The sequence below is a fragment of the Fusarium vanettenii genome (genome assembly GCF_000151355.1).
Source record: "Fusarium vanettenii 77-13-4 chromosome 12 genomic scaffold NECHAsca_29_chr12_4_0, whole genome shotgun sequence".
NCBI lineage: Eukaryota > Fungi > Ascomycota > Sordariomycetes > Hypocreales > Nectriaceae > Fusarium > Fusarium vanettenii.
This window is the reverse complement of record NW_003315856.1, coordinates 460,931-484,018: the sequence shown is the minus strand read 5'-3', so window position 1 is coordinate 484,018 and position 23,088 is coordinate 460,931. Positions and strand designations below refer to the sequence as shown.

General features: G+C 51.2%; 8 protein-coding genes across 8 annotated transcripts; 3 read left to right on the top strand and 5 right to left on the bottom strand.

The window, feature by feature from the left end:
- Positions 1 to 1,036: 1,036 nt before the first annotated feature.
- NECHADRAFT_87543 (uncharacterized protein) lies at positions 1,037 to 2,088 on the top strand (the record flags this gene model as incomplete). The annotated part of the gene is made up of 2 exons (XM_003043389.1): positions 1,037 to 1,365; positions 1,410 to 2,088. The coding sequence occupies 2 exons, from the start codon at positions 1,037 to 1,039 to the stop codon at positions 2,086 to 2,088; spliced, it is 1,008 nt and encodes a 335-aa protein (XP_003043435.1).
- A 1,296-nt stretch (positions 2,089 to 3,384) lies between these two features.
- On the bottom strand, positions 3,385 to 5,469 carry NECHADRAFT_64703 (uncharacterized protein). The gene is made up of 4 exons (XM_003043287.1): positions 5,372 to 5,469; positions 4,923 to 5,311; positions 4,210 to 4,875; positions 3,385 to 4,161 (listed from the first exon to the last, which is right to left on the bottom strand). Exons 1-4 carry the CDS (start codon positions 5,401 to 5,403, stop codon positions 3,458 to 3,460), a joined length of 1,791 nt encoding a protein of 596 aa, XP_003043333.1. The 5' UTR covers positions 5,404 to 5,469; the 3' UTR covers positions 3,385 to 3,457.
- Positions 5,470 to 8,372: 2,903 nt separating this feature from the next.
- On the top strand, positions 8,373 to 10,007 carry NECHADRAFT_102141 (uncharacterized protein; the record flags this gene model as incomplete). Its single annotated transcript, XM_003043388.1, has 3 exons — positions 8,373 to 8,430; positions 8,486 to 9,108; positions 9,167 to 10,007. The coding sequence occupies 3 exons, from the start codon at positions 8,373 to 8,375 to the stop codon at positions 9,971 to 9,973; spliced, it is 1,488 nt and encodes a 495-aa protein (XP_003043434.1). The 3' UTR covers positions 9,974 to 10,007.
- A 647-nt stretch (positions 10,008 to 10,654) lies between these two features.
- NECHADRAFT_87540 (uncharacterized protein) lies at positions 10,655 to 11,962 on the bottom strand (the record flags this gene model as incomplete). The annotated part of the gene is made up of 3 exons (XM_003043286.1): positions 10,655 to 11,276; positions 11,331 to 11,532; positions 11,590 to 11,962. 3 exons carry the CDS (start codon positions 11,960 to 11,962, stop codon positions 10,655 to 10,657), a joined length of 1,197 nt encoding a protein of 398 aa, XP_003043332.1.
- A 1,049-nt stretch (positions 11,963 to 13,011) lies between these two features.
- On the bottom strand, positions 13,012 to 14,611 carry NECHADRAFT_53460 (uncharacterized protein; the record flags this gene model as incomplete). The annotated part of the gene is made up of 5 exons (XM_003043285.1): positions 13,012 to 13,353; positions 13,409 to 13,765; positions 13,809 to 14,210; positions 14,265 to 14,279; positions 14,339 to 14,611. 5 exons carry the CDS (start codon positions 14,609 to 14,611, stop codon positions 13,012 to 13,014), a joined length of 1,389 nt encoding a protein of 462 aa, XP_003043331.1.
- Positions 14,612 to 16,500: 1,889 nt separating this feature from the next.
- NECHADRAFT_97703 (uncharacterized protein) lies at positions 16,501 to 18,221 on the bottom strand (the record flags this gene model as incomplete). Its single annotated transcript, XM_003043284.1, has 5 exons — positions 16,501 to 16,527; positions 16,569 to 17,723; positions 17,774 to 17,991; positions 18,039 to 18,052; positions 18,082 to 18,221. The coding sequence occupies 5 exons, from the start codon at positions 18,219 to 18,221 to the stop codon at positions 16,501 to 16,503; spliced, it is 1,554 nt and encodes a 517-aa protein (XP_003043330.1).
- Positions 18,222 to 20,420: 2,199 nt separating this feature from the next.
- On the top strand, positions 20,421 to 21,135 carry NECHADRAFT_87537 (uncharacterized protein; the record flags this gene model as incomplete). The annotated part of the gene is made up of 3 exons (XM_003043387.1): positions 20,421 to 20,709; positions 20,764 to 20,814; positions 20,966 to 21,135. The coding sequence occupies 3 exons, from the start codon at positions 20,421 to 20,423 to the stop codon at positions 21,133 to 21,135; spliced, it is 510 nt and encodes a 169-aa protein (XP_003043433.1).
- A 173-nt stretch (positions 21,136 to 21,308) lies between these two features.
- On the bottom strand, positions 21,309 to 22,965 carry NECHADRAFT_87536 (uncharacterized protein; the record flags this gene model as incomplete). Its single annotated transcript, XM_003043283.1, has 4 exons — positions 21,309 to 22,193; positions 22,233 to 22,708; positions 22,828 to 22,848; positions 22,902 to 22,965. The coding sequence occupies 4 exons, from the start codon at positions 22,963 to 22,965 to the stop codon at positions 21,309 to 21,311; spliced, it is 1,446 nt and encodes a 481-aa protein (XP_003043329.1).
- Positions 22,966 to 23,088: the final 123 nt, after the last annotated feature.

The following is a 23,088-nucleotide window of genomic DNA, read 5'->3' as shown; positions in this document are numbered from 1 at the left end:
ACGGCTCCATTCATGATCGTTTGCATAGAACAGGTGTTGGACCCCGTTGTCTGCATAGAAACTGCATTGCAGGGCTTGCAGCCTGCCTGAGGCTGCCTCCCAACCCTGACCAGGGTGGTCACTGCACGCGGGCCTGCTTGACGATCCGGGGTATGTCTGTCAATGGCTTGCCTTTGATTGGCTTGCACAGCCTGTCAACTACATAGTAAGTTGCCTATCCTGTCCAGCCTGGTTTGACAGAAGCTCAATTTCAACGGTCAAGCCGTGACAACTACCGAGGCCGTTGCAGTACCAAAGTAGCGTCTCATTTTCGACCAAAAGGGCCAGATTTTCGCTCCCGATTCAACTGCCATTCTCCTTGAGCCGTACATCCGGATCATTGTTTCTAAGCAAGCAACTACGCGGCAAAGCCCTACTCTCACTGAATAACCTGGATGAGGTGTATCCCGAGTGGCGTACGGAGAGCAGCGAATCGTACGACTCAGAGGGCGGCAAAAAACCACGGCAATGCCCACCACTACGAGAGCTACTGATTAACTTGGAGAAACAAAGACCCGTCGGTACTGAGCATCGGGTAAGAGTATTTCCCCCGCCTGGCAGTTCGGTTCGGTTCAACGACCCCAGCTTCTCACACCAATCATGTCTCGCCGTTTGCCATTTCTGGGGAGGCTACTGGGCCGCCGTTACCTAGCCGACTCCAACTGCCGCCAATGGTTACGGCCCCGCTGAAGCCGGCTACCATCACGGCAAAGTATTCCCAACCCTAAGCCAATTACAAGACTGACCTGCACCTTTACGCTAAGCCTGATCCTAACTTCTCCATAACTCCATCTCTTATCGATCCCTATCCATTGGACAAACTCTTTCAAGTGGGGTCAGCTGACATGGATGGCTGGAGCACGCACTCCACGGCTTCCCCCAGTTCCCGGGAGCTTCCTGATGACGATATATACAACGGCATGACCCTCTCGATTTTGGACTCTTGCAACTCATCCAACGGTCACAGATCTCAGAAGATACTAGACTACACTTCACAATGACTCCCGCTCCCAACGGTACAAACGGCACTGCCACCAATGACACAAACGGCCACGCCAATGGCACCAATGGTGCTTCCGCCTCCTCCTCCAAGTTTGACCCCAACTTCACACAACATGTCATCGACCTCATGAGCCCCGAGACCTTGCCCAGACACCGCGAGATTCTCACCTCTCTGATCAAGCACATGCACGACTTTTGCAGAGACGTCGAGCTTAAGCAGGACGAGTGGATCCTCGGTGTCAACTACATCAACTCTCTCGGCCAGGCTTACAGGAAGAACCGCAACGAGACGTGGCGAGTGTGCGATATCCTGGGTATTGAATCGTGAGTAAACACTCTCTCCACTATATGACCACAGCCACTAACAGTCTCAGCCTCGTTGATGAGATCAACCACAAGGTCGAGACTGCGGATGGTCGCGCTCCCACATCGTCCGCTATCCTTGGTCCTTTCTGGTCTCCTGAGACCCCCTTCCGTGACCTCGGTGCCAGTGTAGTCCAGGACATGCCCAAGGATGGTCAGCTCACCTTCTTCCATGGTGTCATCCGTGATGTCGATACTGGTAAGGGCATTCCCAACGCCGTCTTCGACATGTGGCAAGCCAGCACCAACGGCAAGTACGACGCCCACGACCCTGAGAACCAGTCCCGTCACAACCTCCGTGGCAAGTTCCGCACCAACGAGGAGGGCAAGTTCTGGTTCTACTGCCTCAAGCCCACCGAGTACGCCATCGACACCTCTGGTCCCTCCGCCGAGCTGCTCAAGATTATGGGACGTCACCCTTACCGCCCTGCTCACATCCACATGATGGTCACACACGACGACTACATCGGTGTCACCGCTCAGCTGTACCCCAGCGACGACCCTTATCTCGAGACCGACACTGCCTGCGCTGTCAAGGATGATCTGCTCCTCAACTTCACGCCCGTCGAGAACGAGCCCAACGGCGCTGTCCTTGACGTTGAGTACAACATCCGCTTGGCCTCCAAGAAGTACAAGCCCGACTCCACCATGTTGATGCAGAATGCGGATCAAGACAAGTTTTAAAAAATGAAAATCACGACCCATGGGATGACTAGAAGTGTTGGATTACGATATAGCTCCATGCATGTACATAGCGTTGCGAATGAGGGCACATACCAGCGTTGAGGCAGGGAGACCTCTACGAACAGTGTAGCAATGAATTTAGCGGTTTATGATCAAACTCGGCAGTGCGATATGTGACTAGTCAGGCCCAGTTGCCGACATCTAATGGGCCAGGGGGGGGCTGTTCCCAGTGACATATCTGCGTGGTTTCCTACACTTCTAGTTTGGATTTAAATTTGGAATATCGAGTAACCACAGGGAGTTTTGCATCACTACAATGCTGGCATAGTGTCGGCGAATCAGGTGTTTGGATCGAGTTTGCGAATGTCGACGATTTCCTCCCCTACTAGGTTCAGACGTCAAAGAAATGATACTTCGAGATCGAGGCAGATTCGACATCTTGGGCACAAGGTTTCGATTGCGACATAGCGTCCGGATAGTATGAAAACAAAGAAAGCCATAGCTATATCCAGTCAGTTCTACTAACACATACAACACATTCTTCCCAAAGCCGCAATGCGGCCTAAGTGGTATTATAACCCTCCCCCCAACGGCCAGACATAGAGAGAGGCTAGTCTGCAAGTCATATTTATATGTTTTATTTCAGATGTAACCCCGAGTTACCATCGCTAAGCCATATTCTAAATAGATTCTTGGTGGAATCTATATTCGTCAGAACTCCGCTCAGGTCTTTAAAAATGATCCCTTTGTCGTTGTTTTTTAGAGTCCATGTGCACAAATCAGGACGAATATTAAAAGGAAGCCATGGCCCAGAAGTCGGTTCTAGAGACTTGATGCACACATTCGTGTAAGAATTAGTTGTCCAACTATGGTTTAAGAATACTAGGAAACTATTGACCATTGAAAAATAATTCAACCTCATAGCATACCCGGAGGGCAGATCAAGGCAATCCAGTCAAATAAATACAGTTTTACAGTCAAGCCATCATGCCCATGGCAATAGCACACCTCAGGACCACAATTGTTAATTGCATGAGAATTATTGTTAGATAGGGAAGAGTTGAATTCTCTTGCTAGGAGACATTGATTGGTATGTTCATATGTGTCTTGGCAATCCAATAATAGTACACCATCTCGTCTTATCCCCTCGGAAGTTCAAATGCAACTCTTTGCTACTTTCAACTTGAACTGGGAGCTCAGCAGTCTGTCTCAGCCTACAGAATTAGCAGAGGTTTTCCCGTTGCAACATTCTATAGTCACTAATTGCAACAAGACAATGCCATCAAAGGCAATATTCGTCGATGAAAATCATCACATCCTCATTATCATCTCGCTACGCTATCTATCATCGCTACATATACATATGCATTTATTCCTCCACGTGCTTAATGCCGTTGTGAGTAAGAACGGGCTCATCACGGTCCAGGTCGTACATCTTGTCCTCATCCTGGTCGTAGTGGCGGAAGATGATGTAGAAGACGATTCCAGTGACGAACGAAGAGCAACCGACACCAGTGTACATCCAGAGGTACTTGGGGTTGACGGCGACGGAAACCAGGGCCTCGGAGATGGCAGCACCGAAGGCGTTGGTGAAGAGGTACAGAGACTGCACAAAAGACTTCATGGTGGGGGGAGCCTTGGTGTAAGCATACTCGAGACCGGTAACAGAGATGAAAATCTCGGAGATACCAATAAAGATGTAGGCAGGAGTCTGAATAGCGATGTGGACGTTGTTGGGCAGCTCAGTGTCGCCGTCCTGTCCAGCAGGACACTGTCCGGGGTACTCGTAGCAGGGTCCAGCGCTGTAAATGAGATGCTGGACGATGGCAGCGTAGGCGAGGCACAGAGCGGCAAACCAGAAACCAATGGTAATTCGCATAATGGGCTTGAGTTCGATACCAGCCTTTCGAAGGATGGGGTAAACGACCTTGTCGAGGATGGGGGTGAAGACCAAGATGGAGATGGGGTCGAAGTTCTGCATAAAGTCGTTGGGCATGCCGTGGCCCTGCATCTGACCGGCCTGGGTGACAAAGTTGGTCGAGAACTGGCCGTAGCAAACCCAGAAGATGGGGTCTAGACAAGGTTAGATGGAACAAGTCGAAACATGGTCAAGAAACTTACAAAAGACAAAGACCTTGCAGGCTCGGAGGGCGCGCTTGAGCTCCTCGATAAAGTGGTCGTTCCAGGGGACAACCTTGGTCTTTCCGTGCTCAGCGCGCCAGGAAGGCTTGGCAGCATCCATATTGCGCTCCTTGATCATCATTCCAAGGGCCTTGAAGGCGTCGGTGATGACGGATCCCTGGGGAGGGCGGTTGACATAGGTCTTGCGGCGCCAGACGAGGACGGCAATTCCGACGTTGAACATGCAGAAACACATCAGGTAGGCAGTCCAGAATCCCTTGTACTTCTCCATGAAGGGGGTAGCCATCAGAGACAGAGCACCGACGTTGATGCACCAATAGAAGATCATGTAGATGCGTTGGTAGGTGATGGCAGGATCAATGATGACACGCTCTCCATTCTTTTCCGTCTTGATGGCCATTCTGCGTCGTTGGTACTGGTCGGCAATTAGGGGAGCAATGTTGGACTTGATACCACCGGTTCCGAGACCAATGACGATAATGGCGACAATGTATCCAGCCTTTCCAGCGCCATGCTCCATTGCTGATGGGAGCGAGGTTGTCCATAGGATGACGAGGCCGACCCAGTAGAAGCCGCAGAACAACAGGATGGTCTTGTACTTGCCGAGATACTGATCGGCGATGATGGCACCAAGAATGGGGGTAACTATAAAAATTAGCATGGATGAGTTGTAGGCACCACTGAATACTCACCATAACAGAACCACTGGAAGAATAGGTTGAGACCGGTAGCCGCCTGATCAGTCATTCCAAGACCCTTGGGTCCATCTGCACCAGTCTTGCTGTGGCTGATGTAGTTCTGGAACAGGCCCTGAGCACCGTAGTAGGTGAATCGCTCAGTAAGCTCCACCACGGCAATGAGGAAAGCCGATGCAGGGAGGTTCTCGCCTACACGGCGGAGAGTAGCCCTCTCGTGGTCGTTGGGTTCCTCGCCATCAGCGGTAGTGCCATACTCGGGGTCAGACTCAGGGGCAGTCTCAGGCTCAACCTTCTTCTCGATATCATGCGGGGCGATGTAGCCGCCAGCAAGATCCTTTTCGCCATTAGGCTTAGGTACTCGCTCACCGAACTCCTCGTGGAGTCTAGTTAGACGACATTAGCAGGGGACTTCTCCAGAGGTTGCATACGAGCTTGACACATACTGGGCGGCCATGTCCTCGTGATTCGTTGCCATATTGCGATTGGGGGACACTGTGCATTAACGGGGAAGCGTGAGATGGAGGAGGAAAGACGGGGAAGGGGGAACTCATAGGGTAATAAAAACAGCGGAAAGTCTGGAGATATTTGACGCCTGGAACCGAAGCCGTCCATGCCATCGCCACACGGAGGTCGCCCTTTGCCCAAGACGGGAAGCCCATCCGAACGAGCGAGGTAGCCATCACGACAGGAACCTTTGTTAGCAGGAGGGGAGGAACCTTTGTAAACGGGCCGTATATGGCTGGAGAAGGGCCACTTTTCGACGGCGATGGCTTCAGGTCTTGGCCAATCGCTTGGCGTGCGGCTCCAAAGGATTCCGCAAATTTTCCAGAACATCACCACACCCACAATGCCGAGGACCCGAGCCTCGTACGAGACATGGTGCGGCTCTATGACTGGAGGGACCCGGCCTCGCTCCCCACAAAAGTCCAAAGAGATGGGAAATAGCACGGAGGTGACGGGGCTGGAGATGCGCGATAGCCGCGCCTCGGACACGCCGCGGTCGGTCTCTTTTTTTCCTTCATCGGAGCGATATTTGGGTGTCTGAATGAGTCAAGCTTGAATGAATCATACAAAGGCGATGTCGCTATATCGCCCTGTTCTCTATTTGCGTGATCTTTGTCAGTTCAGATGCCGCACCTCGTGATGTCATGAGATCACCAACCTCTTCCCCATATGTGGCTACAGCTTCCGAAAGCGTTCTAGATTCGATTCCCCCCTTGATTGTTTCAACGTGCAACCACCCACCGGCGCTAGGCCAGGGAAATGGCGCTTCCACTCCCACTCCACGGGTCGTAACGTAGCACCTGGGATCGCCAACACAACATCCTATTAAGCTACCCACAACTTGGTCGAAAGGGGACTTCCGCGTGCTCCGAGCATGACGGGTATCTGACGCTGGGTTAATTGTAAGCATCTTAACTGGGAAGGTCCTTGATTGCCCACTCTCGAATTACCTCAGTAAGATAGAGTAGATTAGCAATAGCCAATTCGAGAGGATCTCTGACCAAACAGAGCTTTAACGTTTGTCATTCAATGTCTTCAACTATCGAAATTCTCGACCCGCAAAGGAAACTGCCAATTTGGCCACCACGAGTCGTATGTGGCGATACGAGACATCAGCCAAAGACGCATTTTCTGTAAGCTGATCTTATCTGTGGCCACTTTCTAACGCCACGGAATGACATTTCGGAACATGTCGCTGCTGCGCTAGAGAATTGCCTTGGGAGGATTCAGCCACTTGCCGACGGTCATTGCCGTTACGGGAGGTTTATAGAGCATCACATAATTTTTTCAGTTACGATAAGGGGCCAGATTTTGATAAGAACATACTGTACATGACTCTCGTCACGCTGTATCCTGGCGATATTCACTTCAACTCTAAAGAAAGTTTTGCCTTCTCTCCAGGGGCGCTTGCGACAGACGCGTCCGCACTTGAGCCTCCTTGGCATCTACCCGCCCCTTGTCAGAGCCGCAAGCCACCCGAGACTGTTCAAGAACCTGAACATCGCCTCGGTATCTCATGCGACCAGTCAAACCGGGCTAATGCACGTCTGGCGCTCCTTGGTATCCGGGGTACCGGGTGCAAGCCCCCGGATGCACTTCATCGTCGCCTCCTTTGATCTCTGGGGTTACGAGTCCACATGCCAGAGAGAGCACCAAACGGTTCGTGCATTAAACCAATGAACGCCCTCAACCATCATGGAGCCCGAACGTGGTGTCTCTGGGGTCCCCGGGTGGCGTGTGAATTGCTTCTTGTTTTGGCTGGGGCTCGGCAACACGGCACGGAGAACCTTGTAGAGTAAGCCCAGGCTCTTGCTGGATTTGGAAGCTGGTATTGAAATGAAGATTCCCATGCAGCTTTCCTATCAATGATCGGCAAAAGTTATGCGAGTTTGTGAGACCGAGGGTAAGCGCCCTTCAGCCGAGGAACTTCTGGATGCTTGGTAAGGGGGTTACTTTAAGGTGCAGGGCAGGGATATTGATCGCCGACTAAGAGACTGTTCTTCTTTTGGGGCATTCAAGTCTATTATTTGTCAAACATCTGCCACATAAGGAAGTTGAATGTGGTTGCCAGCTTGAGATACTCCCACCTTGCAGAGACAACATGACTGTCTTTGATGTGACCACATGGCATTTGACAACGACATACTGGTCAAATACACATGTCAACTGACAAGTCACCTTGTTTCTTCACTTCTACGGCAACTTTCTGTCTGTTCTTTTGAATGTCAGAATCTGGTGATGTTGTTGTCGCCCACGCTCCCCACGCTCCCAATGCGTCTCATGACCTCAACATGCGACAACTGTTGAGGGTTGCAAGTCAGCATTTGTCCACAACCGCAGATTTTCTCTCTCTTTCTCATGATTGAAATTGACCCTCACGCAATGGCAGTGTCGTTGTTGCATCGGTCTCTCGCCCGCGGACAACATTCACATCCTGTTGGACTTCTGCCACCCAGCTGGTTAAACCATCATTTCTACTACAACACTCAACTCAACTTTACTTGACACTTACTTAGGCAACTCACTTGGATCGTGACTTCGACTCTTTAGATAATAATGCCGCGTTTTACCGGGTGGACTTGCACCTCGCGACGAATCAGGGCCAACATGTTTGCGGGTGACATCGACAAGAGTTGCCTCAATTTCTTCGATATTTTTAGCCCAAACACACCCCTACACCTCGAAATTCTTCACCATAAACACCTATGAACCTTATCACGTCCCCTGCCAAGATGCACCCTCGGTTGTTAGTCGATATCCCCATTATCGGAAGGATTTACCCCGCATCTTGATCGTCTTCGGCTAGACCAATCATCAAGCCAAGAGCTCGATAACGGTATCAACGGTATCTCGATCATGCGGCGTCCAAGATAGCGGCCTCTTTCTCGGATGCACGTCCTCATCCGAGACACCATAAGCTGATAATTTGCCGTCTTAACCATGGCTGGCTCTACCAAGGGCAAGGCAAAACTGCGTACCAAGACGGGATGCCTCACATGTAAGTCCTGCTTGAACCTCCCTTTGGCGTGGTGACTCTGACTCGCATTGACCAGGTCGACAGCGTCGTAAGAAATGCGACGAAAAGTCTCCTGTCTGCGGCAACTGCGCCTCTGTCGCGCGCGAATGTCAATGGCCATCATCAAAAGACATGATCGATCGCCGTCACATGTCCCACGACAGGTCGCGATACAGGGAATATCGATCCAAGTCTCCGTGTCAACAATCACCAAAGCCGCTTGATCTTGAGCTGGCACGAGCCGAGTCTCCTGAAAGTCCCTGTAGTCCAGTTCATTCCGATGTCTCTGTCTGCCTTCACTCCGAAGTAGCCATCTCTCACAGCATCATCTCCCGAGACCTGGAAACCTGCCTGTCTCATCACTTTGCCAACAAATATTACTCCCTTCTCCTACTGCCCAGTTCTCACCCGGGGTTCCACGATGGATGGCTTACCGAGATTAAACAACTCATGGTAGACCATAAAAGCCTTTACTACTCTGTCTTGGCATTGGCTGCATCGCATATTTACCTGATCGATGGCTCCTGGTGCATGCACGACCTCACGTTGAGGTACTACTCTAATGCGCTGACCGAGCTTGCACAACTGGTGGCCAACGTGTCGGAGTTTGAGAATCATAACGGGCTGCTAATGTCGGTGATGCTATTATACATTCATGGAGTAGGTTGTCCAAATTCATCACACCAGCTGAACATCAAGACTAACGAAGATACTAAAGTCCATGAGCTGGGATACCGATATCGATGTCCCACAACACATCAGTGCAGCATCACGTATCATCACCCTGCGCCTTCTGAACCGCCCCGTGGGAATTGGCCGGTTATTTGATCGCCTGGCGGTCGAGAGCGTCATGTACCATACCTTCTCCATCACGACTGGCCTCTGGTCTGAGACAGAGAGAGTGAGCTACGATTTCGACCCTGACTTTTGGGACCGAGCCGAGAAGTTGTTAGACCGGTCCTTATTCTTCCCAGGCGCGCCCAGGGGTCTGAACAGCCCGGTACTCGGTGTACCAGTATCCTTATTCCGGATCGCCTTGTTTCTTCGACGATATTTCTCCAACTGTTGTCCGCGGTCAGCTGAGTTTGAGCGACTGCAAGGTGAAGTCGCTTCGTGGGAGGCCCTCTTACTTGACGACAAGGAGCTTCGCTCTGGGTCTTTTGGCGAAGCAGAGAGCTTGACCTCACGAGAACGGTATTTTAGAGACGTGAGCTACTTGTTTGCCCTCGCCGCCTCTTTGCTGCTCGAACAGGCGTCACAGCGTGGGACAACAACTCCTCCACTGATGGTGCCGAGCAACTGTTGGCAGATTCAGCTGACCAGGAGAATCTTGAGACAACATGTAGGTGATGACGGGTGGGCAAAGTGTTTCATAGGAAATTGGCCTATATATACTCTCGGACTCTTCATGGAGTCCAAGGCAGATCGAACAGTAGTTCGAGCAGAGCTTAAACGGCGATGGGAGTTGACGAGGTTTGTCCAAGCGGCCCGGTTTGGTCGTGACTTGGAGGAAGCATGGGCATGATCTATTCAGAACAGAATAATAACTCCTCTGAAGTAGCGATTAATTTTTAATGTTCTTGATGCAACCTGGCGCTAAGATGCTGCCATCCCACGCGTTTCTGGGGATTTCCCATGGCCATCATGGGCGCGTAGGGACCGCGTCGCGATGATTGTTGTGCTGCTTACCCACCTACCCTACAACAAGAAGAGGAAAATGCCGGTTTTGACTTGTAAAAACTGCGCCCCAACAACACGCTTTGGGACTAATTGATTGATATGAATAATTTGGCCTTGAGCATCTCCGAGCTGCCATAGAAATAAAAATTATCTATTCTTTTGAGGGACATGACCCTAACCCCAGTCCGATGGACTTCCAGCAGTCCAATGTTTCACTGCAAATTTAACCCGCGCTGAGGAGTTGCTCAACACGTGATCGAGGCACCTGCCAAAGGTTTCTACTAACTTATTTGTTGCTTGATACACCACGCAAACAGAACATCTGATCTTATTTTGTCACTAAACGGTCAAGGCACGATACGAATCAGCGGTATTTTTTTGGCATGTCGAATTAATGGGTTAGATTAATGTGTAATAGTATGTATGAGTCGCTGGCTTCTCAGTTAAATCACGATTTTTGCCAATCAAGTACGCCTCGCCAATCCCATGATGCATTCTTTGTTCATCAAATGTCCCCGTAAGCCCCTTACATAAACAACATGGCAGCGGCCATGGCGGTGACGAGACCGACCATGCTGGTGGCAGCCTTGGATCCAGCGGAATCATCATCGCTGGAGCTCGAGTCAGAGCCCGACTCCGAGCCGGAGCCGGAGCCGGATCCGCTGGAACCCTTTCCACTTGAGCCGGAGCCGGTGCCCGAGCCCGAACCAGAGCCAGAGCCAGAGCCAGAGCCAGAGCCAGAGCCAGAGCCGCCGGATCCGCTGCCGCCGGAGCTGGAGCCGAGGCTGTTCTCGTTGGAAACCTGGACATTGTTGACAGTCAGGGGAGCAGGTGTCTTGCCACACTTCTGGGTGACATCGATCTTGGGCTGGGGGTCCGAGGACTGGAGGCCGGTACTGCTGACGTCCTGCCACTTGCCGTCGGTGGTCTGGAGAGGCTCGTCGTAGACGGTCTGGCCGTTCAGCTTCATCTGGAGGTTACAGTCGGTCTTGCGGCCGCGTCGTCGGAGCTTGGCGCTGTTCGAGCCAGAGGGTTCTTCGACAAAGATTGAGGCGACAATGTAGATCTTGTCGCCTTCGTCGAAGTCGTCGTCGGCGTCGACCGAAACGCTGAAGGTGGCTTCGCCATCAACGGGGGCGCTCAGCTTGCTGTACGTGCTAGGTTAGTCTACTGTGGTGTCCTCGATCGCTTGTGTAACTTACATAGCAGGCTTGCCCTCAACCTCGACGATCTCGGCATTTTCGCTGACGGTCGCGTTCTTCAAATCGGCCTTGACAACGGCAGAGGTGGCGGTAGGTACTGAGCTCTCAGTCTTTGTAGCGCCAGTCTCTTCTTCTTCGGTGGCAGTGCCAGTTGGTTCGCCGGTAGCAGTTACGGAATCGTCATCGTCGGCGGTCGCGGAAACTATTGACGGTCTTGTTAGCAAATGATGCGACCAAGCAATGCATCATGTCTTCATACCTTCTTCTTCTGCTGTCCCTGTCGCCTCGGGAGCTTCTGTGGGCTCGCTGTTGTCGTTGGTCGCAGTGACTCCTGCTGAAGGCTCCTCCTCGGCATCTGTGGGTTCCTCGGTCGATCCAGTAGCAGCAGGCTCCGATTCTTGGGGGGCAGCGGCAGATTGCGCGGGCTCTTCGGTGTCGGCGGTTGGCTCGGGGGAGCTGTTGTCTTGTGTGGGTTCAGCGACAGGAGCAGCTGCTGAAGGCTCCTCGGCGGCGGGCTCCGAAGGGTTCTGGGGGGCAACGGCGCTTGGCTGCTCCTCAACAGGCTCAACGGCTGTTTGCGCCAGGCCATGTCCGACCAACAGGCCCAGGAGAAGGCTTTGAGCAAAGCGCATATCGGCGGTGGCGATTAAATGGTGATTAGAGTAGAAGCGAATATGACGTTGTAAATCTGTAAATGGTAAATAGAATCGAATAGACTGGAATTTAGAACACGCAAAGAAGCCGAACCCTTGAACAGCTTGGTCATGGTTTGTTTATATAGGCACCGAGCAAGCTCCCTCCCTTTTTCTCTCGGGGACCACTAAAGGCCGGGTCTGAGGGGACCTGGTGGACACTTTCAGGTGGTGGCACTGCTCGTGGCTGGGCAGTTCTAGGCCCTGGCGCTTGGGGGAATAGTTCCAGACAGAGGTCAGCCACTGGACCTTAGCGCCGGCTTTTCAAGGCCCGGGGCAGTGCTTCTTTGCTGGAGCCAATGGTCTCCTGCGACATAAATAGCTGCCGAGGCCCGTTGACCCGGACAAGTCCGTTTGACGTGGCGTTCCCTTCCAATGGATCACTCGTTACCCGTTACAGGAGAGACTGGGGAGGCAGGCAGTTCTACTACGTAGTAGTTATGCCAGACATTGATTGACCTCACATTTCATGCAAATGAGCGAGCAACTAAGCTTAATCCCCTTCCGGAACAGTGACAGAACCCTCCCTGCCAGGGCTGAAGATGGCTTCACTAGTTTCGACGCCACACCAGGCCGCCTTACTACGTAGTATGAGCAGCTGAAATGCTAACCAACGCCATGGAAACCTCCCTTCCAATCGACTTTTGGTCATTCTCGTCCCTGTGATCATGCACATTTCCACAAACCGGCTTGACCGCCCCACCCCCTGCAAGACACATTGGCCGTTGCGTTGCTCTGGCTGGGCACACGAGCCATCTCGTATTTTTCAGGCATGTTTACGCACGTCGACTCGCCGCTGTTGCTCCACGTAAATCTCGTCAAATCGAGCCCCATCATGCAATTCTCGTCAGGAGAGAGGCGAGTACGATAAAATACCACTATTGCCGGCCTCATATTCCCGTGTCAAATCGCCACTTTTCTCCCGTTGTTTACCAACAAAACACTCGCCATTCTTGCATCAGATTTTACGTATACAAGCCGAGATACCACTAATCTTGCCTCTTGTCAATCTTGGGCAAACACAACCATGAAGCCAACATGATACCCGTTATAACCATGACCGTGGGTTGCAGCACTTGCACGCTGGCCAACTGAGCCAACACACCGACCGAGAAAGGCAGAAGCGCCGCGCCACACCCTCCCATCGCAGTAGCAAACCCAATCACCCTCACCTTGAGGTGTTCTGGGAGGAGTTTGCTGGCCACAATGACCACTCCCGGATAGAGAGGCCCCAGGAAAAAACCTTGGAGAGCGACGACGATTGCGGAAACAAGGAAGCGAGGGACGAGCACAAACACCAGCCCCAAGCCAAGAGCTGTCGTAATGTACACCTGTCATAAGCCATCCTGTCAGCACCAGGCAACCAACTCAAGCAAACAAACTCACCGTCAGTGCAATCTTGACGCCAAGCCGCGGAGTCGCAAAACCCAGCACTATTCGCCCAAGGGCTAGTCCAAGCCAAAACCATGTGGCTGTTAGACCGCTCTCAAATGCTTCGCCTCCTCGTGCCGTTGCCATAAACAGCACGATCCAGCCACCCAAGGCATTCTCGATGCCCACGTAGCAAAACATCAAGAAGGCGCAAAGCCACGATACTCGAGCAGCTGGCATCCGGAACAGGGCGGCCGTCAGCGTATTCTCACGCTCTGCTTCGGTCTCGTTGGCTGTGCTCCGGTGACCAAGGTTAGTTGCATCCCAGAATGACCATGTGAGGCTGACGAGCTCTATGATGGACATGCCGAGCTGGACCGTTAGCTTTGACAATGACCACGGCAGCATCACCTACCATGACGTAGAAGAAGGAATACCAAGGTATATGCGCCTTGGTGATCATTATCGTCGCAATAAGAGGACTCAACATGGCTCCGAAAGCATAAAATGCACCCGTAAAACTGAGTATCCTCGTAGAGTTGGCCAAAGTGCTGATCCAGCCGTTGAGTGCCGAATCGAACAGACCATGGCCAAAGCCCGCGACGATGAAGGCCATGACCGTCACCATGTATGGTGGATGGAACACTATAGTGAGATGAGAGGCGATATGACAACCAGCGCATAGCATAGGGATGCCGCGCAGACCTAACTTCTGGTGAAAGTAGTCGTTGAGAGTTGCCGAGGCGATGTAGCCCGCGAACCGGGAGAGGAAGACGATGGACAAGACAACATAATCGACGCCGTAGTCTTCTTCAATCTAGGAATATGATTAGCGAGGTGATGTAGATGCCTGTGCGGGTAGGGGCAATACATAAGGGATGAGTGCCTATTGGTTGTGTTCTTCATTAGCGAGTGCCTTGAGTAGATAATATTCGGCGACCTTACACCGTATACAACATCATTCGCGCCCATAACCAAGAAGCCCCAAGAGCATGCTGCGACACGAAAGACGTTGATCTTTGGGTTGTTCCATTTTTGTGTCACTTCAACGACATTCTGCGATTGGCCAGACTCAAAGATGCCGTTCTGAGCCAACGTGCGACGTGAACTCCCAAAGCTGGGACGCTCCTCTGCTTGGACATCATGTCTCAGAGGCGGATAACGCGCCTGGGGTTCGATGGGAGCCAACTCAATCGTCGCGCAAGAGCCTGTTGTCATGATCACCGGTATCACGAGACTACTGCGTATTGTCGCTGGAGTTGAGTTGAGAATTCGTGGAGAAGACAGGCCTCCACAGTACGAGACCACGTGGGGTTTGAAGATGGGTTTAATGACTAATGGACGAAAGAAATAATCTCACCTGATCCCACCGTTGAATCCTGGTCTCTTGGGTGACTGGATACGGGTCTTGGCATTACTTGAAGGTGGAGCGTCGTCACAATTTCCTGATTAGGTATTTGTAGTAGAAAGAAGTATCAAGTACGAAGAGAGGAGAATATTATCATGTATCGGAACCGTCTACTTTACCACTGACTGATGACTTGGTCCAGAGTTATGCAGCCTCGACGACAACGACTACAACAGAGAACATTGGTATTGCTTAGTTGACGAAAAGCAAAGGATGGACGAAGTAGATCAGTTGTGGTATATCTACTGGACATGCTATCTAGCACTAATACCCTACTGGGGAGTGAGCAGCGGCGAGAGAGGAAGCGACAGTTTATTGTGGATACAAGATCTCGAGCAAGAAAGTAAGTCTGAATCAGAATAGCTTGCGTTCCCGTGCGCTCCCAGGTCACTGATACTTGTTCTAGGTATTCGTTCTACCAGCACGACTTCAGTTTCCCTCCTTGTCAGGGACCACCCTCAACCCAAGGTCATGATCCGACACAATCTGAAGTGGACACCGGGGCCTATTCGCCCTCTCCTCGAGCATCTTTCGATTCTTCTCCTTGTTAGCCTCTCCGAACCTCCGTTGCTCATCCGTGAGCTGCAGTGGTGGTGGCAGCAAGCTCTTATCGGGGTGGAACCACCGCTCTTGTGGAACACCACGGCCGTCGACGCCACGAAACTTGGTCTCGTTCTCAGGGTTAAAAGGCATGCGGTCGAGTAGGGCCTTAATCTGACGTGGCGAGAAAGGAGCAGCGTCAACAACCTCCCGGTCGGCCGTGAGGGAGCGGAATATGCCATCTGTGCCTAGGGACGTGACGCCGTGGAGAGTGAGGTCATGTTTGAAGTTCCTTAGGAGCTTGCTCAGCTCGAGCTGGTCCTTGGCAGTATCGAATGGGTAGAGACTCTGGTCGAAAGTGCTGGTTTTGTTGATGGCCTGCTCGGGAGTCTGGTCGGAAGCGCATACCTTCTCGACGGGTTGCTTAGCAGGCTGGGTTTCGGATTGCATGATTGTGTAACTTGATGGTAAACTCGATGCTTAGACTTGTTATGATAAAACAGATAAGTATTGGTGAGTTCAACAAAGGTGCGGCGACTTCGAGTGTTATATAGGGATCTACAGCAAACATCGTTGATGCTGAATCAGCTAGCAAACAGGGGTGCAATCGAATTAGATCCCAGCTATGGATGGTGATCATTTCAAGCCAATAACGAGGGCCCCCCCGCCTTCCTTGGATGTTGATCATCCTTCTGACCCCAGGCAGCAACGTTGTTGGTTGCTGGACAAGGCGACCGACACGGGCCTTGCGCCTTGTGGCGATGCAGGCGAACCCTTTGGGGGCCAAGAGCAGGTAAGATGACTCCCTAAATACTGTAAATGGTAAGGTCATGAAGAAAATGATAGCACCTTGGGCAAAAGTGAGTCATTTCTTAGGAACTGGCAAAACTGTTGGCACAGCCGCGTTTTGTGGCTCTGACTCTTATTTTCACCAACGCGTTCAATGTTGTGTGTTTCCTGCTGTAGGTGATAATATCTATCTACAAACGAAGGCAATTGACTGACCAGTCAATGTTAGAATATTCAATGCCATAGAAGCTTGCCTTTCATTACGTCGCCTTCTCTATCGCAAGGTTTCATCCTTGACGGTGTCTTCAACACTCGTGTTACTGATCAGCATGCTCGACCTTCACCATCATTCCATCAACTGGCTTGATTGTTACTTGCAACATCTAAACGGAGTTAGCTACTTGAACTCCCTCGAACTGTCCGCCTTGCTTGACTCACAGGGTACAACTCTGACTTGACCTTGTACTGATCTTTGTCGTTTAGGATAGGCCGGCCATTTTCATCCAGCTCAAGTTCGCCTAGACCAACTTTGACAAAGTCAAAATGACGCGCAACAATGGCAATGATGACACGGGCCTCAATATTCGCAAGCTCTTGGCCGATGCAGTTGCGTGGGCCTCGTTCAAACGGTCTCCAAGCACTGGGTATAAAACCCCACGCGCTGGTCTCACCAAGCCATCGTTCTGGCACGAAATCATTGGCCGAGGTGCCGTAGACGGTCGGGTCACGGTGGATAATGTGCTGGCAGTTGTATATGATGGTGCCGTCCAAGCAGAGTTCCTCTCCTGTTGATGTACGGACTGTGAATCCAGACCCAGGTTCTGCATAGCGACCAGTTCCTGCCGGAGGGTGTATTCGGAGAACCTCTTTAATCACGGCTGACACATATGTCATGCGGCGAACAAGATCCTCCCCATTGGCGTAGAGATTGGATCGCACAACAGACGGGTCAGGATCAGGTCCGAACAGTTCGTCCAGTTCAGCCCGAACCGCTTTTTGAACTCGGGGGCTCCGAGAGAGCTCATAAAAAGTCCAAGAGAGGAGGATGCTGGCTGTATCGTGGCCGGCGAAGAAGAAACTCTTCATCTGATCCGAAGTATGGCTGAGAAGTTCAGGCGTGAGCTCATCGATGTCCTGAAAACTTAGCGAAAGGATGTTGCGTGGCTTGTTTCCTCCGCTAGTCTTTTGATGCTCCTCAAACTTGCGCTGCACAATATCTCGTAGCATCCCATCGACTTGTCCAGCGAGCCGGCGGCGCTTTGCTCCCAAGCTGGGGGCTAGCCACCAGGGCAGATTATGTCTGCTTGAGTAGGTACTCAACAGTTCCATGAAGAGGCGGATGACTTGACTCTGACCAGATGGATCAATGGTCTGAGCTTCAAGGTCTTCGTCCATGGCGACAGCGCTGATAACATCAATCGTGAGATTGACTATCAAGGTCAAAAGGGAAAACTGTTCGCCTGAACGGGCGTGATCCTCAAGGCGGTTGATAAACGGCTCAGTTTTGTCCAATATGCAAGGAAGGAGGGTCATCAGTTGGTTCGGCGCAAAGCCAGGTGCAAATCGCTTTCGGAGTTTCCTCCAGTCCTCGCCCTAGAAAGTGTCACTATGAGAGTGGATGATCCATCATGGACGAATCTTACCTCTGCGCTGATTAGAGATGACGGACCAAGCAGATGGATAATATCCTTCATGGTAGGCGTCTTAGGTGTGCTCCATGGGAAAAGAGCCGAAGACTTGGCCACTTGTTCAGCAACATCGTGGCTTGTGATGAGGGCCACGGGATTTGAGACGGGTCGCATGTCAACAAAGATCAACGGTGGCCTTCCAAGTTTCTCGTACATCTCGGCAAAGATGAGATCTGCTACGGATTAGTGTCGAATGATGTTGAGCAAGGGGCTGCTGTACCTGGATGTCTATCCCTTGTGCATGTTTGGAGATCTCATCGTACACGAGCATATGCCCCCATATCAAGGAGGGTGGCAATTGTGGAAGATGTGCATACTGCTTAAATCGTTTGAAGCGTAGCTTGGCGATGAGGTACGTGATGAGCAGCGACACGGCCGCAAATATGAAGGGCTTGAGGACCATGGCGGCCTGGACATTGATGTGCCAGTCGGTCAAGATAGAGGAGAAGAGAAAAGTCCAGTCTACGAATGTAAGCTCGGTTAAGAAGATAAAGCAAACATGGAGCCATGTCGCAAAGCTGACCCCATCTGGACTGTCAGCGATGCGCCACAGGGATCGCGGCGCAGCGCAGTGGTGAACCAGCCAATACGGGCGGGCGCTACGAATCGGTGAGGCCTGATTAATTAGCGGCCTGTGTCCCCTGTCATGCCGTCGCTAAAATATTTCCTCTTTCGCTGCTCGAGACTCTTAACGCTGATGATCAGAATGGTTGAGCAGTTTTATGGTAATGATTAGTTGATTGAAGGATTGCCGGTTTCGCAGATGGGCATTGGTGCCTTACTTCATGCGGCTTTGGGGAGAATTGAAACGCAAAGTACATGCATACGTGAATGTGAATTCAGTACATTTGGTTGCTGGCAGTGCTAGAAAGGCCGTGGAAGAACTTCCCCATGCCTCACCGAAATAGCTGGTTATCCAATAATGGACCTACCGAGGAGCAAAAAAGTCCATTATAGATGATATAAACAAAGGTAAGATCATACATGCATGATGTTGCTCTCCTGAGAAGAGAAGAGAAGGTCCCATTACTCAAGCTCTTCCCTCCCCATCCCCCGCCCTGCCAAGGTATTCTGACACCTAAGGCCACTGATTCGAATCTTGAACTTGTGTCATGTGAAGGCAAAGCCTTTGCGTTGTGATTATGCTTGTTGCAAGTATAAGAATAATTTGTACAATTGAGAACTCCTGAGAGCACATTCTTCTCGCCAAGCAACATAAGTTCTCGACGAGACTGAGCCATCATGCTCACGTTATTCTGTCTCCCCCAACGGTATCCCCTGATAGCGATCTCCGTTTTCTCGACTCATGCCACGTGTTTTAATAGCATATCGCCATTCCGAGATTGTGTGATCCGTTACAAGTCGGTTCGATAACACGAGTGTCCCCTCATCTATCAGCCGTGATGGACTTTCGGTCTCACTAGGAATGGCTGTTTGAAGATGATAGCACAGGTGAGGCGGTCAGCAACAAGACACAGTATCAGGCATGGCATGTTGTGGCCCCTCAACGTACCACACTATTTGTGGAGGACCCATGAGCTGTTCATCCTCTGCTGAGTGACCTGGGCAACGTTGTTTTGCCATATGGAAGTACCGGTACCACAGAACCCCAGGAGGGGACTGTGCGGAATTGAGACCACATTAGCCGAAGGGGGGGTTTCGACGATCAGATTCGTCCATCTGTTTTAAGATCGTCTGAATCTCGCCCGAATCTCATTTCATGCATATGCAGGGACGGGCCGTCTCCTCCCCCACCAAGCTGAACCGAGCCACGTCATTGATGATAGAGCTTCGTATTCAGCCGCTGATGACGGTGTCTCTTTCTGAGCGGTGGGAAGCGTGCACAGTATGGATACAGGTGCAAATGCATGACAAATGTCAAGCCCACCATGGTGTCCTACATTATGTGGTATAGGACGAGGTTGGATAATGGAGGTTAACAAGATGAGCGCAATATCTCCTTGAAGATGTCCGTACTACATACATGCTGAAGTGCCCAGTTCCATCGTTCGGAATGCCCAAGCCGAAGTTGCGCGAGTTTGGAATTGACCATGTCTAAAGCCGCTTGGTTTCTGTGTCTCAGTGTTGCAGGGCGAGGAAAGGTTTCACCCGCTCAAGTCTGTCGAATCAGTGGCGAAGACATGAAGTCAGAGACACATTCCCCTCTTTTGAGGCCTTTCACTTGTCCAGCAGCTGGAGCTTCCCGTCTGACATCTCCACTCTGCCCTCAGCTTTGCCATCTGGCCTCCACCTCTTGTCTCACATCTGAGAAGCGATCTTGCCCGCCTGCTTCTGTCGGTAGTTGGTATTGGTGATTGCCAAGATGCAGAAGGCATGGAGGGGTGGTTACACCAGGCACGCTGGATCTCAGACGTGCAACCGTGGAGGCTGTGCCAATCTTTCCGCAAGATGAGAGGGGAGAACAAACTTGGTAATAGACAAGCCTAGTCCGTGGAAGTTTTTTGACGCAAGGTAGTAGACCAGAGGCATATCAGTATAAATACCTCTAACGCCCCTCAGAAATGGTGACCTTCACCACAGCACAGCTTCTTCACCCAATAAATACTTGACAGACAACAATCTTGTGACACTCAGAGACACCATGGAATCTCTCACCAGACCCTTCACCATCACTGTCGACGGCCAGAAGGTCGCACCTCCAGTTGAAAATGGCGATGATCGCATTCATGCCACAACTGGGAACGACGCCGCCGTCTTCACCCTCAATGACTGCCATCTCCAGTCTAATGGTTGGTTCCTGGGCCGCTTCCAGGTCGAGGATCGGAGCCTTTTGCCCAAGCGTGTTTACTGGTTCAAGGCTGGACAAGAGGATAGCATCCAGCCAGTTTTTGCTGTAGAGGAGGGGGACTCGGTTGTTCTGAAATTCACAGGTACGTATGTTAGAGGCTTTGTGCAGTTCTGTACGTTGACTTTGAACTCTCCAGGGTCGCCTCTCGTTGCTATCGACAATCGCCTCTTTGCAACCCTTCTCAACGGTATGTTAGACCATTAAGAGTGGCTGTCTAGGAGCTAAACGCAATGATAGAACCCCAACAGAAGGTTGAGATCAACTACCAGTAGTTGGACATTGGGACCTGTATCCGGACTGATGTTGGACTCATCCACATGCCTACTGATACTGCCAAGGTGAATTCCGAGATGAGGTATTGGTGCTGGTGGAAGCTGGCTTCACTCGCGTCATGGGTTTCTCATCGAGACAAGGCAGTGGCATTACCTTACGTTGCTCTGTGCTGAAATGGAAAACCTACTTGACCTTTGTCGTTCCTACAGTCAAATTGCACTCTCAAAGTTCATGAAATGCTTTCATCAAATAGGCTCCGTGATTGTGAGGCCAGGGCTTCCAACCATAACCCACAATGTGTGAAGACGGGGATAGGGATGTAGCAATGTAGTTGTAGGCTCACATTCTACAAAACCGGCACTTACAGAAACTTAGGAGTGAGATAGTAGATATCTCGATAGAGCTAAATTACACAATTGTGATTAACCGCCTCTGGAAAGCGCTCCAGGTCAATTTGTGTTGGTTACGGGTGCCTAATCCTCGATCATATCCTGTCTCTAATGCCTGGGCTCCTCGAGATGAGTGGTACCCGATTCGTCGAAACCTTTCAGTACTTGTCCCATCAGGCACAACCATCAGTCCTGAGAACATCAAGCAGGCAGCTGGTGGTGCAGCCCGCAGCATCCAAATAAGCCAGATAGATATAGGCTCCCCTTTCTCAAGCTCCGGGTCTGTGGCATCTAAGTCCTTCTCATCGACCACCTCCCACCACTCAGCTGTCACCATCATTATCCGACGGTGTTGACCGGGTGGCTTTGCGCTGAGGATTGCTGGCGCGACCCAGCCGAGTAACGCGAGATAGGCAGACCCGATGGGGCCATGCTTGGCCTGAGGAAACAGTAGTATGACCTGGCAGTCAAGAATATCTACCATAATGGTGTAATCTTGATGCTCTTCAGACAAAAGGATAGGCCCATCCATAGCTGCCCACGACCAAGACGGAGCGCGATATGTTGCAGGCCGTGGCTGGATAGGGGACGACCTCACTTGATTCCAACAAAGATTGTGAGCGAATGTGGCTTTAAACAATCCTGCCACGAATGAAGTGTGGTTTACTCTCGCAAGCTCTTCGCCAACGGCCGAGATTGCAGAGAGTCGATCCATAGGATTTGTCAAGCCACGGAACAAGTAAGAGCTAAGAAGGTCTTTCCAAGACAATTCCCAGGATGTTGAAGTTATCGCAGCCCGACCCATGGAGAAGCTCAGCATGGTCACGTCGAAGGGGCTAGGCTTAGCCTGCTCTAGGCTTAGCCCACCGTCACTGGCTCTTGTCTCCTTACAGAACCAGTGCAACTGTTGAGAAGAGTAGTATAAGATTCTAGGAGACAGTACATGCTCTTGCAATGTCCATGCTCTGCTATTGATAGGGCCCGGAACCCAGTCTCGGTATGGGTATCCAGACTGGTGAAGGAGCAGGAAGACTGTACTCAATTTGCCATCCAAACATGTTAAAGGAAACTTGAACTTTGGCTTGCTTTGTACGTGTGCTTGGCGAGTATTCAAAAACCCATCACGATAGCAAGAAGAGCTCGCCGCTGAGATGGTGACTGTTGTTCCCTGATATATGTCGGCCATCTTGTTGATCTCTCTCGCAACATCCTCTGGGTCATCTTGGATGATGCACAAGGAATCGATCCAGAGATAGTAGATGCCGAGACGGACTGATACTTCGATGGCATCCACGATGGTCCCGGGGAGAGTTTTGGCCCCCTTTCGGACCGCCAGAATTATATTCTTGCTCCGCAATATGAAAGTCACGGCAAGGCGACATCTTGAGCAACGACTAATGAGAAAGAATAGCTGATATACTATGCAAAAAGAGACAAAGAGCAAAAAAAGGATGTTGAGTAGCACCTACTCGCTTCGATCGAGTGCTGATTTGTATGTTAGATGGAATCCTGTGGATGGATGGTTGAGTGTTGCTTACACCTCCGGGTTATGAGCCCGGCTGTGGGAAGTTAGTAGGAGAAATTGAACCTTGAAGATTGAGTGTAAACATACCGCGCTGCCGCTGCGCCAAGGTGCTTTCTTGGATGGAAGGTCGGCTTGCAATTTCAACTAGCATGGCTGCCTCGTTGTCAAGCGAGAGGGTAAGCCCTGAGTGGATCTGTTCCTGTTGACTGGAGTCTTCGGATAAGATCTCGGCCCAAAGCGGCGTCTGTGAGGCTGGGGAACTGGATCCGCTCCA